This window comes from Lagenorhynchus albirostris, chromosome 11 (genome assembly GCF_949774975.1).
Source record: "Lagenorhynchus albirostris chromosome 11, mLagAlb1.1, whole genome shotgun sequence".
NCBI lineage: Eukaryota > Metazoa > Chordata > Mammalia > Artiodactyla > Delphinidae > Lagenorhynchus > Lagenorhynchus albirostris.
Window position 1 is genome coordinate 8,296,638 of NC_083105.1, and position 16,626 is coordinate 8,313,263.

The 16,626-nt window shown below is 38.1% G+C and overlaps 1 protein-coding gene across 7 annotated transcripts in view; it reads left to right on the plus strand.

Moving 5' to 3' along the window:
* Window positions 1-16,626, plus strand: part of SLC25A17 (solute carrier family 25 member 17) — a 54,952-nt gene that overhangs the window by 12,644 nt on the left and 25,682 nt on the right. For 6 of the 7 annotated variants that reach the window (XR_009543335.1, XM_060165075.1, XM_060165077.1 and 3 more), the window contains exons 2-4: window positions 8,326-8,386; window positions 11,212-11,278; window positions 12,630-12,781. Coding sequence is in view for 6 of the 7 variants with exons in the window: in XM_060165075.1 (XP_060021058.1) it covers window positions 8,326-8,386; window positions 11,212-11,278; window positions 12,630-12,781 (280 nt within the window). In the remaining variant the exon portion in view is untranslated. Of the gene's footprint in view, window positions 1-4,771; window positions 4,970-8,325; window positions 8,387-11,211; window positions 11,279-12,629; window positions 12,782-16,626 lie in introns of those variants that run through there. The other variant, XM_060165076.1, reaches the window with a different exon arrangement.

Below are 16,626 nucleotides of genomic sequence, written 5' to 3' on the forward strand. Positions count from 1 at the left end.
CCTGGGTTTGATCCCTGATCGGGGAACTAAGATCCCACAAGCCACATGGCATGGCTATAAAAAAGATGACAACTATAAATCCAAATAAATGTTAATGAACTAAGTGTTTCAGTTAAAAGAAATTGTGCTAGATTGGTTTTCAAAAGGGAAAAATGCTATTTATAAAAGATATGTCTAAAAGAAAGGGATACAGAAAGTTTGAAAGTAAAAGTGTGAGAAAAGACATGCTAGACAAATACTAAGCCAAAACTGTTAACATCAGACAAAATAGACTACAGTAATGTCACTACTAGAGATCAAGAGAATGACATCATAGAGAAAAAGGCTCAGTATGTCAGGAAAATAAAGCAGTTTTAAGTTTGTGTTCATCTAATAATATAGTCTCAATATCTTTAAAGCAAAAATTAATAAAACTTTAAGAGGAAATATCCAACCTGTCATCGAAGTGGTAGATTTTAATATATCCTTCAGTAATTGATAGAACAAAAAAGGAGGGAAAAAATATAGAAGATTGAATATGTATTTAACAAACTTGACCTAATAGATACATACAGAACATTGTACCCAACAACTGCAAAATACACATTATTTTCAAGCCAAACATGGAAAAGTTATGAAGACTGACCATTTACTGGGCTGTAAAGCAAAACTTAAATTTTGAAAAAGTTTTGAAATAGTACAGAATGCTTGAAGCACAGTGCAATTAAGCTAGCAACCAGTAACAAAAAGGTAACTTTAGAATATAAATATATATATACATATATATATATAAAACATATATGTTGGAGCATTAAACACATTACTGAATGATCTATGGGTTAAAGAAGAAGAAATCATAATGGAAATAAGAATGCATTTAAAACTGAGTGATAGCACAGATGGTGCATACTAAAACTTGTAGCTATACTGAAAATAAGTCATCACTGAAAAAAATTAAAATACCTAAGTAAGTGGGAAGGCATCCTCTGAATAAGTGGATTGGAGGCCAAGATTGTTAAGATGGCAACACTCCCTAAAAGGATCTACAGATTCAGTGTACTCCCTGTCAAAATTCCAATTTGCTTTTTTGCAGAAATTGATAAGATGATCCTAAAGTATATATGAAAATGCAAGGGATCCAGAATAGCCAAAAAAAGTTGGAGGACTCATACTTCCCAATTTCAAAGCTTAGTACAGAGCTACAGTAATCAAGAGACTGGTACTGGCATAAGGATAGACAGGTAGATCAACAACAGAATTGAGAGTCCAAAAAATAAACCTACAAATTTGTGTTCAAGGATGCCAAGGAACATCAATGGGGAAAGAGCAGTCTCCAATAAATTGTGCAGGGACAACTGGACATCCACATGCAACAAAATGAAGTTGGACCCCTACTTCACACCATACACAAAAATTTACTCAAAATGAACCACGGACCTAAATGTAAGAACTAAAACTACAAAACTCTTAGATGAAAACATTGGCATAAATCTTTACAACCTTGGATTAGGCAGTGGTTTCTTAGATATAATGCCAAAAGCACAAGTAATAAAAAAATATGTAAATTGGACTTGATCAAAATTAAAACTTTTTGTGCTTCAGATACTATCAAGAAAGTGAAGACAGCAGAATGGAGAATACATTCATAAGTCATTTATCTGATACAGCGTCTGGTATCCAGAATATGTAAAGACTGCTTACAACTCAATAATAGAAAGGCAAATAGCCCAATTAAAAAATGTACAAGGGATATGAATAGACGTTTCTCCTGTGAAGTTATATGAGTGGCCAATAAACACATGAAAAAATGCTGGATGGCATTACTTATCAGAGAAATGCAAATCATAACCACAATGAGACGCTATTTCACACCCACTAGGGTGGCTATAATCAAAAAGCACAGGTAATGACAAGTGTTGAAAGGATATGGAGAAATTTGAAACCTTGTTTTGCTGGTGGGAATATAAAATTATGTAGTCACTGTGGAAAACAGTTTGGTAGTTCCTCAAAATGTTAAACATAGAACATATGACCAAGCAATTCCACTCCTAGAGAACTGAAGACATCCATATAAAAACTTGTTACAGGAATGTTCGTAGCAGCATTTTTCATAAAGCCAAAGAGTGGAAACAACCCAAATCCATCAACAGATGAGTGGATAAACAAAATGTGGTATATCCATATAATAGAATATTTTTCAACCATAATATAGAACGAAGTTCTGATTTGATAACATGGATGAGTTTTTTTGTTTTTAAATATTTATTTATTTATTTGGCTGTGCTGGGTCTTAGTTGAGACATGTGGGATCTTCGTTGGGATCCTTAGTTGAGGCATGTGGGCTCTTAGTTGTGGAATGTGGGATATAGTTCCCTGACCAGGGATCAAACCTGGGCCCCCTGCCTTGGGAGCATGGAGTCTTAGCCACTGGACCACTAGGGAAGTCCCCGTGGATGAGCCTTGAAAGAAGCCAGCCACAAAAGATCATGTGTTATTTGGTTCCATTTACATGAAATGTGCAGAAGAGGCAAAATAGAGACAGAAAACAGATTAGTGGTTGCCAGGGTGTGGGAGGAAGAGAATGGAGAGTGACTGCTAATGGGTATGGATTTTCTTTTAAGGTGATAAAAATGTCCTGGAGGGGCTTCCCTGGTGGCGCAGTGGTTGAGAGTCCGCCTGCCGATGCAGGGGACACGGGTTCGTGTCCCGGTCCGGGAAGATCCCACATGCCGTGGAGCGGCTGAGCCCATGGGCCATGGCCGCTGAGCCTGCGCGTCCGGAGCCTGTGCTCCGCAATGGATGTTCTGGAGTTGGTAGTGGTGAATGTTGTGCAACTTTGTGGATATATGAAAGACCACTGAGTTGTAAAGAAAGAAACTTGTCAGATACAGCTAAAATACCTCGAGGGAAATGAGTAGCATTTAAATCAAGTTTGAAAAAGAACTTTCAAAACTAAACTGAACTGTACAATTTAAAATGGTTAATTTCAAAACTAAAAGTAACACGTACTTATTGTTTACAAATAATAATTATACAGAGATGTATCACAAGAGAAATGGAAGCCATCTTTAATTCCTTCCTCTCCTTGTATAGTCCCTGTTAAGAATTTCCCGGATTTTGTGTGTGTGTGTGTGTGTGTTTGTATTGTGTATACTTTTACAATTAGAAGAGAAAAATGAAAAGTCACTTATATCTTGATTGCAAAAAGGTTGAGAACTTAGGTAGAACAGTGAACAGTAGAACTTGGAGTTGAAGAGAGCTAGGTTCTAACTCCGCCTCTGCCACTCTGGCTTTAGGCAGACCTCTTAACAACCCTGTCCAAGACTTCTCAGTTCACAGGGGAAGGGTCTGCACTGCTAGGTTATCTCTGAAGGCTTTTCCAGCTCCAGGTGCCAGTGTGGTGTAGCACCAAATGGTTAAATGCCAGAAGGGGATGGTAGAATGTTGTGACTAAAAATGTTTGATTTTGGTGAGATACAAGAAGGTTGTTTCTCTGGAAATAGTCTTTTAAATTGTAATTGTTGTCAGCAATAGAACTCCCACTCAGATGGTTAGAATTCTGTGGGACTCACGATAATGGGTTGATTTGTATGCCTCTCTGGCACAACAGGGTTGTACCTTGTAGTTACCTTCTTACTATTTTTTGCCTTCTAATTTTATATAAGTAAACAGGCAGTCCTAGAGAAAAAAAACAACACTGAGTATTTATGAAAAGAGGAATTTAATTCAAATTCTGAAAAATCATATGATTGTATAGCTTAGCATAAGACTTGCATATATAATAAATATTTTCCTTCAGGTAACAGCTGCTTACGAAAATAGTCATCTATCTGTGTGTTTGCTTGGTCAGGAGACAAATATAGCAAATCCCCAATGTACAGAATAGCTATGTTCTAAATTTACCTTTAGCATTTGCAATACACTTTCTCATAGATATTAAGTTTATATGTAGGTGGATACAGTCATACATTTATTAACAAGTTCAGGGCTTATGCTATGCCAGGCTCTCTGCTGGGTTTCCAGACTAGTCCATAAAAAAAAATTTTTTTTGACACATAAAGTAGGTCCCGTATTACTATATTGCCTTTATTTTAAAGCTAATTTTTAGTTCTATATTAGTAAATTTTTAAGTTTTAATTACAACACTTGTTAAGTATGGACTCTGGAGCCAGACGGACTACGTTCAAATACTGATTCTGCCACCTGCAAAGTGTACGACTTGAGAAAAGTTGCAAAACCTCTTAGTGTCTTTTTCCCCATCTATAAAATGGAGAGAATAATAGTACTTACCTCATATGGTTGTTGTGAGGATTAAATTTTTTTTTAAATTGAGATGTAACTCACATAACGAAATTAACCATTTTAAATTCTACAGTTCAGTGGTATTTAGTCTGTTCACAGTGTTGTGCAACCATTACCTCTATCTCATTACAAAGCATTTTGAATAAACAAAATGTCATATTATACATACAAGGGAATTTTACTCGACCATAAAAAAGAAAGAAGAACTGATACACACTACAAAGTGGATAAGCTTTGAAAACACTGTGCTGGGTGAAAGAAGCCAGACACAAGAGGTCACATCTTGCACAATAGTTTTTATATGAAATGTCCAGAATATGTACATCTGTAGAGACAGAAAGCAGGTTAGTGGTTGTCAGGGCCGAGTGGAGGGGGAAGTGGGGCATGCCTGCTTAACAGGCACAGGGTTGTCTTCGGGGTGATGAAAATATTCTGGAACGTGATACAAGTGGTGGTTACACAATATTATGAATGTACTTACTAAATGTCACTGAATGGTATACTTTCAAGTGGTCGATTTTATGTTATGGGAATTCCACTTCAGTTAAAAAAATAATAATAACAAAGCCCCTTGATCACTTAGACTCGCAAAAAAAATCCTCTCAGTGAACACCAAGGAGGCTGCTTAACCCTATGGGTTTCTACTCTTCTTTGTGGCCCCAAGGAGGTTCAGCTAATCATTTAAAGGGTACGTGTTATATTTTATTTTTAAATTTTTTAAATATTTTATATTTTAGTTAACAGTTCTAGGTATTTTGTAGTGTGTGGTATATGCCAGCATATTGCTGGCAGTGGAAACCCCCATTTCACCCTTACATCTTTAACTCTCACATTTAAACTTAGGTTTTTTGCCAAAACCTAGAATAAACTCATGTGTGTATGTGTATATCCTCTTCTTAAATAGGGTAAAACTAGTAAGCTTTTTACTTCCTTGCCACTGCGCGCCCCTCCCCCTGCCTGTACTTGTTTACTGCTGGCGGCTTCCAGGAACTGTGGTATAAAGGTGGCATGTGTTCTGGCAAGGTGTGACAGTGGCTAGGTCTCAGCGTTTCTGCTCACCTCAGGCAAGTTCAGGTTTCCATATTCACAGTCACTGCCTGGGGTGGGGACTGCCTGGCTGTGGTTGTCACGGTACCAGCTAGTCAACCGGAAAGTCACCCCAGAGCTCCCTTCTGCTTCCCTGGGCTGGTCCCCACCATTTGTAGTAATCCTGTTTTATTAGTTTTCTATTGCTGTTGTAACAGGTTACCAGATTGAATGGTTTAAAACAACACAAGTTTAATATCTGTAGGTCAGAAGTCTGATGTACAGCTCACTGAGCTAAAATTAAGGTGTCAACTGGGTCATGTTCCTTTCTGGAGGCCCTTAGGAGAAAATCCATTTCCTTTTTCTGGCTTCTAGAGGCTGCCCACATTCCTTGGCTAGTGGCCCCTTTGTCCATCTTAAAGCCAGCCATGATGGGTTGAGTCCTCCGTTGCCTCACTCCCACCTACTCTTCCACTTTTTATTTTATTTTTTTTTGGCTGCGTTGGGTAGGTCTTGGTTGCTGCGCGCGGGCTTTCTCTAGTTGCAGCGAGCGGGGGCTACTCTTCATTGCGGTGTGTGGGCTTCTCTTTGTGGTGGCTTCTCGTTGCAGGGCACAGGCTCTAGGTGTGCGGGCTCAGTAGTTGTGGCTCGCGGGCTCAGTAGTTGTGGCTCGCGGGCTCTAGAGCGCAGGTTCCGTAGTTGTGTCGCACGGGCTTAGTTGCTCCACGGCATGTGGGACCTTCCCAGACCAGGGCTCGAACCCATGTCCCCTGCATTGGCAGGCGGATTCTTAACCACTGTGCCACCAGGGAAGACCTACTCTTCCACTTTTAAGGACCCTTTTAAGGACCCACTCAGAAAATCCAGACTAAACTCCTTATTTTAAGATCAGCCAATTAGCAACCTGCCATGTAATGTAACATGTTCACAAGTACTGTGGATTTGAATGTGTTCATCTTTCAGGGGGCCATTTTTCTGCCTGCCATAGCTATTGTCTGTGCATTTTGGTCTGTGATTTCTTCTTTCAGAACAGCCTCACTCTGCTATCCTTTTAATTTCTGGTCCACCATTCAGACCCCTTTTGTTTTTCTACACAACACTTTTATATATAAATCTTCTCTCATTATTAGTGATTGGAATGGGGAGGAGGCAATGGTAGGTTTTCAGTTCACCATCTGGATCCAGTCTTTCCAGTACTAATACAATTTTAAGTGTTTTTTATTTTTACAGATTTGAGTTTTTTATGCTAGTCCTTGAGGAGGTAATAGATCTTTGAGCTCTTTGGACAGACTGTTCTCTTTATCTTGGTGTAAAATGTACTTTAAGATTTCAAGGTAGGTAGGGCAGGGTCTTCTAAGTTAGGAAACTTCAGGTGTCTATTTAAAGCTGACAGGGAAGAGGGATGGAGGTAATCCAATTGTATGAAAAAGTAGTTTCCAGGCAGGACTTTTTTGCATAGGTGTGCTAGTACCACGTGATAGGAAGTAAAGGCCTTAATAACCTTGATAAGCGTTCTCCAGCTTTGCAGCCCCCATTTTTCTTGGAAATTGCCTGTAAGGTGAGCAAGGATGCCGGAAGAATAGATTTGTAAACTGTAAACCTTTACAGATCCAGTGTTTCTTGAAATATTAAGTATTATCTAGTTCTTACTAGGAAAGATCATTTATGTGGGAGCCATCTAAGTTGTATAAATAACTGAAAGTAGAGTGAATTTAATAAACATTTGTTTAAGAATCTATGGTATACCAAGAGATAACTGGATATTCTTACAATCCGGTGGAAGAGTTAGGTTTCACTGCAATATGAGTGCTCTAAGAGACATATAAACAAGTGCTGTGGGAACACAGAGGAACCTGATTGGTAGGGTGTTAACATTTAATCTGAGTTTCGAAGAGTAACTAATGGGACAATACAGTGTTCTTCCTTGTCAAATAGGCTGATCTATTTAAATAGATAAGAGACCTAGCACATTTTTATTCTTATCTATAAAGTTGACCTAGTTTCCCATTGTTATCATGATAAAAATATGTATGTTACTGTTATTCTATCAGTAGCTTAAAACTTGACCTTATGCCTGAGAATATATACCACTGGGCCTGCATCTAGGTTGAGAACCATAAACCCACCTGGAGATATTATGCATATAATTTTATCCCTAACTGTATACTTGTGGTTTTTATCTGTCACAGGGCCTTATGAATGAAAAGACTGGTTGTTGGCTTCTTTTTTTTTCCAGTCATAATTTTTGTCATGTTATCTTGGATAAATTATTTATAGAATTTTTAGCAAAGATATTGCCCCTCTTTTTTTTTTTTTTTGTGGTACGCGGGCCTCTCCCTTTGCGGAGCACAGGCTCCGGACGCGCAGGCTCAGCGGCCATGGCTCATGGGCCCAGCCACTCCGCGGCATGTGGGATCTTCCTGGACCGGGGCACGAACCCGTGTCCCCTGCATCGGCAGGCGGACTCTCAACCACTGCGCCACCAGGGAAGCCCTGTCCCTCTTTTTTAAAACATAAGCAAACAGAACTGTTTTAAAGAACAATATGATTTTAAAGAACAATATGATTCTTATATTGTGGTGAATATATTGATTAAGCAGAGAGTATAGAAATACATATCTGTTTGATCACTAGATTTTTTGGTTTCTGGGGGTATCAGAGGAGAGCATAGGAGCAGTAGCTGACCAGTGAAAGGTTAAAAATCCATTTACCTGCTGTCTTTGACATGTGTCCTAGGTTGTAAATCCCTAAGTTTGTCATCTCCAGGGACCCACTACATTTACTTTTTCAATATCAGAGAGAAAGAGATTTCTTCTGGAAAATTAAATACGTCTGTTTAAGTATATAACTACAGAAGTTTGAACACTAATGATCCCAATAGATAAAAATATTCTGTATATTTGTTCACTGAAAATTTCATCTGACCCATTGATAATAATGAACTTTTTGTTCATTTAAAAGTTGTGGCTCATTATTTTTGTGATACTGTAATGGCTAAAGGCTTTTCAAACTTTTCAGGGAAGCATGACAGCAATGACAGTATTTTTTCCCTTGGATACAGCTCGACTTCGACTTCAAGGTAAGTATCTTATTGTCATCATATTCCTGTTCATTTGGTATCAGGAAGCAAACATACTTCTCTACTAAGTTCTAAGTTAACATAGGATTTCCCATTTCATTAGAAATCTGTTGTCCATTTTCACTAACTTTAAATACTTTTATTTTTGATGTTTGTGAATGAGTCATAGCCTCAGCCATTTTCTAATCTGAGAGACCTGAGTGGGCTTGCATTAGTAATTTTGAATCATTACAGTTCATTCTAATAAACAATACGACTTTTGAAAGGCACAATGTAGAGATTTTTTTTTTACTGGGGGTAGATTTTCTGGAAAGAGAACAGAGAATAGGAAACATGGTGGAGCCAGATACCATTGTCACTGCTCACGTGGGTACGTAGTCCTAGTCTCCCTCTTTCACTTTACAGGGCTATGCAACTTTCTGTAACTTATGCTTGTTCTTTCCTCAGTATTTTTCAACTTTAAATTATAAACCTATGCCAGAACTTAGATGAAGAGATAAGAGTAAGATTAGCTTTGAATAAACTAATTCCTATATTAAAATCCTTCATGGCCACTATTTTTAATTAATTTTAGAGATTTTGGAAAGGTAATAATTTTATATGACTCAAAAACCAAAATACATAAAAAGATAGGCAGTACAGTGAAATATCTCACTCTACACTGTCTCCTTTTCTCTCCCCTGTAGATAATGTCTTTATTAGTCTCTCGAAGAGCCCTGAGAGTTTCTTTATGTAGAAAAACAAGCAAATAATATATATTCTCAATTTCCTCTCTTTATTACTCAAAAAGCATACTTTTCACACTGTTCCATATCTTACATTTTTCACTTAACAGCATTTTTTAAATATCTTTATTGGAGTATAATTGCTTTACAATGTTGTGTTAGTTTCTGCTATACAACAAAGTGAATCAGCTATATGTATACATATATCCCCATATCTCCTCCCTCTTGAGACTCCCTCCCACCCTCCCTCTCCCACCCCTCTAGGTCATCACAAAGCATCAAGCTGATCTCCCTGTGCTATGCAGCAGCTTCCCACTAGCCGTCCATTTTGCATTTGGTAGTGTATATATGTCAATGCTACTCTCTCACTTCGTCCCAGCTTCCCCTTCCTCCCCATGTCCTCAAGTCCGTTCTCTACGTCTGGGTCTTTATTCCTGCCCTGCCACTAGGTTCATCAGTACCATTTTTTTAGATTCCATATATGTGTGTTAACATACGGTATTTTTCTCTTTCTGACTTCACTCTGTATAACAGACTCTAGGTCCATCCACCTCATTACAAATAACTCTATTTCATTCCTTTTTATGGCTGAGTAATATTCCATTGTATATATGTGCCACACCTTCTTTATCCATTCATCTGTTGATGGACATTTAGGTTGTTTCCATGTCCTGGCTACTGTAAATAGTGCTGCAATGAATATTGTGGTACATGTATCTTTTTGAATTATGGTTTTCTCAGGGTATATGCCCAGTAGTGGAACTGCTGGGTCATATGGCAGTTCTATTTTTAGTTTTTTAAGGAACGTCCATACTGTTCTCCATAGTGGCTGTATCAATTTACATTCCCACCAACAGTGCAGTGCCTTTTCTCCACACCCTCTCCAGCATTTATTGTTTCTAGATTTTTTTAAATAAATTTAATTAATTAATTAATTAATTTTTGGCTGCATCGGGTCTTTGTTGATGCGTGCAGGCTTTCTCTAGTTGTGGCAAGCGGGGGCTACTCTTCACTGCGGTGCGTGGGCTTCTCGTCGCAGTGCATGGGCTTCTCATTGAGGTGGCTTCTCGTTGCAGAGCATGGGCGCTAGACGCGCAGGCTTCAGTGGTTGCAGCATGCAGGCTCAGTAGTTGTGGCTCGCGGGCTCTAGAGTGCAGGCTCAGTAGTTGTGGCTCGCGGGCTTAGTTGTTCCACAGCATGTGGGGTCTTCCTGGACCAGAGCTCGAACCTGCGTCCCCTGCATTGGCAGGCAGATTCTTAACCACTGCACCACCAGGGAATTCCCCATATGCTAATTTGTTTCTGTAAGTTCTATGAGATAAATTCCCAGAAATAGGATTGTTTGATCAAAGGGCAAATGTTTGTAATTTTGATAGTTATTGTTAGATTGCCTTGTACAGGGGTTTCCTAATTTGCCATCCCATGAACCATAAAGGTACCAATTTTAATTCTTAAGAAATCGGTTCATTTTCCTATTTTTATGTTTTTAAAATAGTCTTCAGATGTGGGTAGGAAATTTGAAGTTAATTAAGGTACGTTTTGTTTTATTTAGAATGCCAAGAAAAGCAGAGTTCCCATCTTTTTGAGACCTTTTATTTTTTTAGATTAGGGAACAGAGCACAAGGTTAAAACTTTGTAAACTTGAATTTTAATCCCGGCTCTGCTGCCAACTACATGTGTCCTTCACAGCTTTGTGTCTGTAACCTCTTCTCTGAAAGGGAAATGGTAATTTATTTCCTCTCTACTTTATAAGATATTAAGATAAAAAGGAGAATATATAACTTTGAAAAAAACCTAGAGAGCCCTATGAAATATAAGAAATAAATTTCTCCTGTTACATTTTTTACTTTGGAAATTAGGTATTGAATTAAAATGCTTTATGGTTCATGAATAACAGATGAAACCATGGAATCAATAGTAGGAAATTTATCACATGGGAACAGAGGAGGATCATTGAGTTCTGAGGCAAACTAGGGAGCGCAAAGAATAGGGTGAGAGACTGCTCATGTGAGGTAAATGGCGTTTCAGTGAAACTTGCTGATGCTGAAGATAACAATTCTCAAAGGATTTAGTTTAAACATGTACTCTTTGGTCTTGTAGTTGATGAGAAAAGAAAGTCCAAAACGACACACATGGTGCTCCTGGAGATCATTAAAGAAGAAGGCCTGTGAGTACTACCTTGTTCATCCTTGTTAGGTAGAGCAGCTCATTAGGAGATTCCTGGGCGTCCATCATACCTACACTCACTTTCTATCCATTCTCAAAGCCTCACAGTGTTGTGAATTTGTAATTGCCTGAGTTGTAAGTAAATACATAGTTGTTTTCATTTCCTTAAAGTTCTGTGGTTGACCATTTTGATTATTGATCATGGCGTCTTACATGAAACCAATGAACAATAAACTGAAGAAGGTAATAGTTGTTCAGCTCATTCTATCAGATGCATTCAGACCTGTGTACCTTTTAAAAAACTTTTTATTTGGAAATAATTTCAAATTTACAAAAAGTTGCAAAACTAAAATAGTACAAAGAATACCAGTATGTGTTTTAACCAGATCGACCTGTTGTTAACACTCTTCCGTTTGTGCTCATGCTTTCTCCCTCCCTTCCCCACTCCCTCCTTCTTTCTTTACTACACAGACACATACACACACCACACACAGATTTTTTCAGAATTAATTTGAGAGTAAGTTACATACCATACATCAAAGCCCCTTACCCCTACGACTGACATTTTCAAAGATGTGGACCTTCTCCCCTTATTTTTCCTTAAATAAAATTTTTCTCACTTTAAGTTTGCCTCATGTTTCTTCATGATTAGATTGAGTCTATGCATTCTTGGCCAGAATAATGTATAGTTGAAATTGTGTCCTCCTCAGGATGTCACATTGGAGTCACATATTGTCTACTTGCCCTCCATTGGTTAATTATGATTTCTTAGATTCAAGTTAGCACTGAATAATTTTATTTTTCCTCTTTTGCAACTATAAGCAGTCTATGAGGAAATAATTTAGTATCATACAGACTCAGAAATTCAATGGTTTACAATTACTTAATTATTTGGTGCTCAAATTGTCCCAGGTGTGGCTAGTGTGAGCTCCTTCAGTCTGGTTCCTGTGCCCTTATAACATGCCCCCATCACTTTTTTTTTTTTGCACTTCTATATTTACTTCATTTTAAATGTTCTTGCCCTGTAATGAAATGTGAATGATGCTATATTAACTAACAGCCATGAGGAAATTGTCTTTAATTTTACATAGCAATTTACTAAAGGAAATCGAGGGGGGAAATCAATAAATCAGTCATAGAATGTATGTTGTTTCTTTGGTATCATTAACGCTAGAAAAGAATTCTTGGTTTGGGCATCCTCAGAATGTAGAATATGTGTACAGTTTGGAGTACATTGTAGTGTAGGAGTGAACTTTGAGAATATGTGAATGATGATCAGCCTTTTCTAGGACTCTCATTTCTAGTGCCTTTTGTTCAGCATTTTTACTTTGCTTATTGTGTTCTTCCCCTAGCCTGGCACCATATCGAGGGTGGTTTCCAGTTATCTCCAGTCTCTGCTGCTCCAATTTTGTCTATTTCTACACTTTTAATAGCCTCAAAGCAGTCTGGGTCAAAGGTCAACATTCTACTACTGCAAAAGATCTGGTAGTTGGATTTGTTGCAGGTAACTAAGTTTTCTGAATATAAGATATTTTTATATTTTGTTGCTTATATTGTGGTCCATATACCCCGAGAGGTTCTTTTAACACAAAGTAATGCTACAAAGAATGTAATTAGTTTTCTGACTTGACTCTGTGTGTGTGTGTGTTGTGTGTGTAGTAAAAATGCATAACATAAAATTTACCATCTTAACAATTTTTAAGTGTACATTTCAGTAGTAGGTTTACTTACATTATTGTGAAACAGATCTCCAGAACATTTTCATTTTATACATGAGAAGTTCTGTACCCACTAAATAACAACTCCCCTTTCCACCCTCCCCCCAGCTCCTGGTAAGCACAGTTCTACTTTCTGTTCCATGAATGTGACTACTTTAGATGCCTCGTATAAGTGGAATCATGCAGTGTTTGTCTTTTTGTGACTGGTTTATTTCATTCAACATAATATGTACTCAAGGTTCATTCATATTGTAGGATGTAACAGGATTTCCTGGTTTTTTAAGGGTGAATAATATTCTATTGTATGTATATACCACATTTTGTTTATCCATTTATCTGTTGATGGACATTTGAGTTGTTTCCACCTCCTGGTTACTGTGAATATTTGCTGCTATGAACATGGGTTGTATGAATAGTTCTTTTGAGTCCCTGCTTTCAATTCTTTTGGCTATATTCCCAGAAGTGAGATTGCTGGATCATATGGTAGTTCTTTTTTTAATTTTGAGAGGAACTACCATACTGTTTTCCACACTGGTTGCACTATTTCAAAATCCCACCAGCAGTTGGTTCCAGGTTCTCCACATCCTTACAAACACTTGTTATCTTCTATTTTTTCTATAGTAGCCATCCTAATGATGGCAAAGTGATAGTTCACCATGTTTTTTTTTTGCGGTACGCGGGCCTCTCACTGTTGTGGCCTCTCCCATTGCGGAGCACAGGCTCTGGACGCGCAGGCTCAGCGGCCATGGCTCACGGGCCCAGCCGCTCCGCGGCATGTGGGATCTTCCCGGACCGGGGCACATACCCGTGTCCCCTGCATCGCAGGCGGACTCTCAACCACTGCGCCACCAGGGAAGCCCTCACTGTGGTTTTGATTTGCATTTCTCTGATGATTAGTGATGTTGAGCATCTTTTCCTATGATGTTGAGCATCTTTGGAGAAATGTCTGTTCAAATCTTTTGCCCATTTTTTGAGTTATTTGATTTTTTGTTGTTGTTGCACTATAAGTATTCTTTATGTATTCTGGATATTAACCCCTTATCAGATATACGATTTGCACATATTTTCTCCCATTTTGTAGGTTGCCTTTCACTCTGTTGATATGTCCTTCGATGCTCAAAAGTTTTTAAGTTTGATATTGTGCCATTTGCATATTTTTCCTTTTTTGCCTGTGCTTTTGGTGTCATGTCCAAGAAATCATGCTGAGTTTAATGCCATGAAAGCTTTCCTCCTATGTTTTCATCTAGGAGTTGTATAGTTTTAGGTCTTTAATCCATTTAGAGTTAATTTCTGTATGTGATGTAAGAAAACGATCCAACTTCATTCTTTCGTATGTGGAAATCCAGTTTTCCTAATACCATTTGTTGATGTGGCTAGACTGTCCTTTCCCCCTCTGAATGGTCTTGGCACCCTTGTGAAGATCAGTTGACCATATACACAAAGTTTTATTTTTGAGCTGACTTGGCTTATTTTTATCTTCTTAATCCAGAGAGGAGGGTCAGTTATCCCTGTTTAGCAGCCTGTACCCAGAATTTATGGACATAAGGTCTCTTTTTTTAAAAATGAAAATTACAATACCTTTCCTGCTTACTTTCTGGGGATTTTGGGGGGGATTTTTTTGTTTGTTTGTTTGGTTTGGTTTTTTTGGACTGAGGATTGCATGCAATGTTTAACATGAACAGGACTGGCTACATAATTTTCAGGGTCCAGTATAAAATGAAAATGCAGGACTCCCTGTTCACAGTTTATTAAGCATTTCAAGATGGTTGACACTAAAGCATTAAACCAAGCACAAGACAGGTTACACACTCATGAAGCCCACCATGAGTGTGAAAGCATTTAGTCAGATGTGACAAAGAGTTTTTAGTGCACAGCCCAGTGTAGTCAGTATCACCATAGTCGTTAGTACCCTAGGGGTTCATAGGAGAAAGGTCACTTTTGGCTGGGAGGTATCTCCTTATAGGAAGCAGTGCCTCTTGAGCTGAGCCTTGGCAGAATTAGTAACACTTGGAGATAAGTGGTGACGGTTTCTGGATGGAGAGAATGGTAGCAAACTGAGAGAATACAGGACCACATTTAGATCAGTGAGTTCTATAATTTTGTGAGTGAGTGTAGGAACATGAGCAATAAAGTTGGAGAGTTGAATAGGAGCCCAATTTTAGAAGGCTTTGGATCCTTGTCATCTGAGACTTCAGAAGCACTAAGGAGCCACTAACCTGATATTGTGAATATTTAGTTACTGTCTGTCTCTACTTAGTGGAATATGAGCTCTATAAGAGCAGGTATCTTTATCTATATATGGTATATCAAAGATATATATAAAATGCAGAGCAGTATCTTATGTATACTTTATATATATAAGATATAGGGGCTTCCTTGGTTGTCCAGTGGTTAAGACTCCGTGCTTCCAGTGCAGGGGGCACAGGTTCAATCCCTGGTCAGGGAACTAAGATCCCGCCTGCCGCGCGGTGTGGCCAAAAAAAAGAAAGTTAAAGATATATATTACATGAATTAGACAATATATATTGCAATTATAAATTTATCTCTATATATGTGTAATTGTTATATCTATACATATATAAGATAACGAATACATATGATACCTGCTTTTGTGGCATATGTGTATATATATATATCTGTTCCCCCCTGCCTTGCTAAATTTTCAGTAAGAACAATTCCTAACATGTAGTAGGAGCTCAATAAATATTTGCTAAATAAACAAAATATTTGTTGAATTAATCAGGGTTTTATTAAAGAGATGGGAAAAAAGTAGATCTCTTTCCTATGGGTTTTTTGTGTTTATCTAGTCTATATCTAAATTAATTTATTTAAATGTTGCATGTTTAGTGTTAGTATTTTGTGGACTCACTTATTGATATATTCTTTTTTTTTTTTAACATCTTTATTGGAGTATAATTGCTTTACAATGGTATGTTAGCTTCAGCTTCACAACAAAATGAATCAGTTATATACATACATATATTCCCATATCTCTTCCCGCTTGCGTCTCCCTCCCTCCCACCCTCCCTATCCCACCCCTCCAGGCGGTCACAAAGCACCGAGCTGATCTCCCTGTGCTATGCGGCTGCTTCCCACTAGCTATCTACCTTACGTTTGGTAGTGTATATATGTCCATGCCTCTTTATCGCTTTGTCACCGTTTACCCTTCCCCCTCCCCATAGCCTCAAGTCCATTCTCTAGTAAGTCTGTGTCTTTATTCCTGTTTCACCCCTAGGTTTTTCATGACATTTTTTTTTTTTAAATTCCATATATATGTGTTAGCATACGGTATTTGTCTCTCTCTTTCTGACTTACTTCACTCTGTATGACAGACTCTAGGTCTATCCACCTCATTACAAATAGCTCAATTTCGTCTCTTTTTATGGCTGAGTAATATTCCATTGTATATATGTGCCACATCTTCTTTATCCATTCATCCGATGATGGACACTTAGGTTGTTTCCATCTCCGGGCTATTGTAAATAGAGCTGCAATGAACATTTTGGTACATGACTCTTTTTGAATTATGGTTTTCTCAGGGTATATGCCCAGTAGTGGGATTGCTGGGTCATATGGTATTTCTATTTGTAGCTTTTTAAGGAACCTCCATATTGTTCTCCACAGTGGCTGT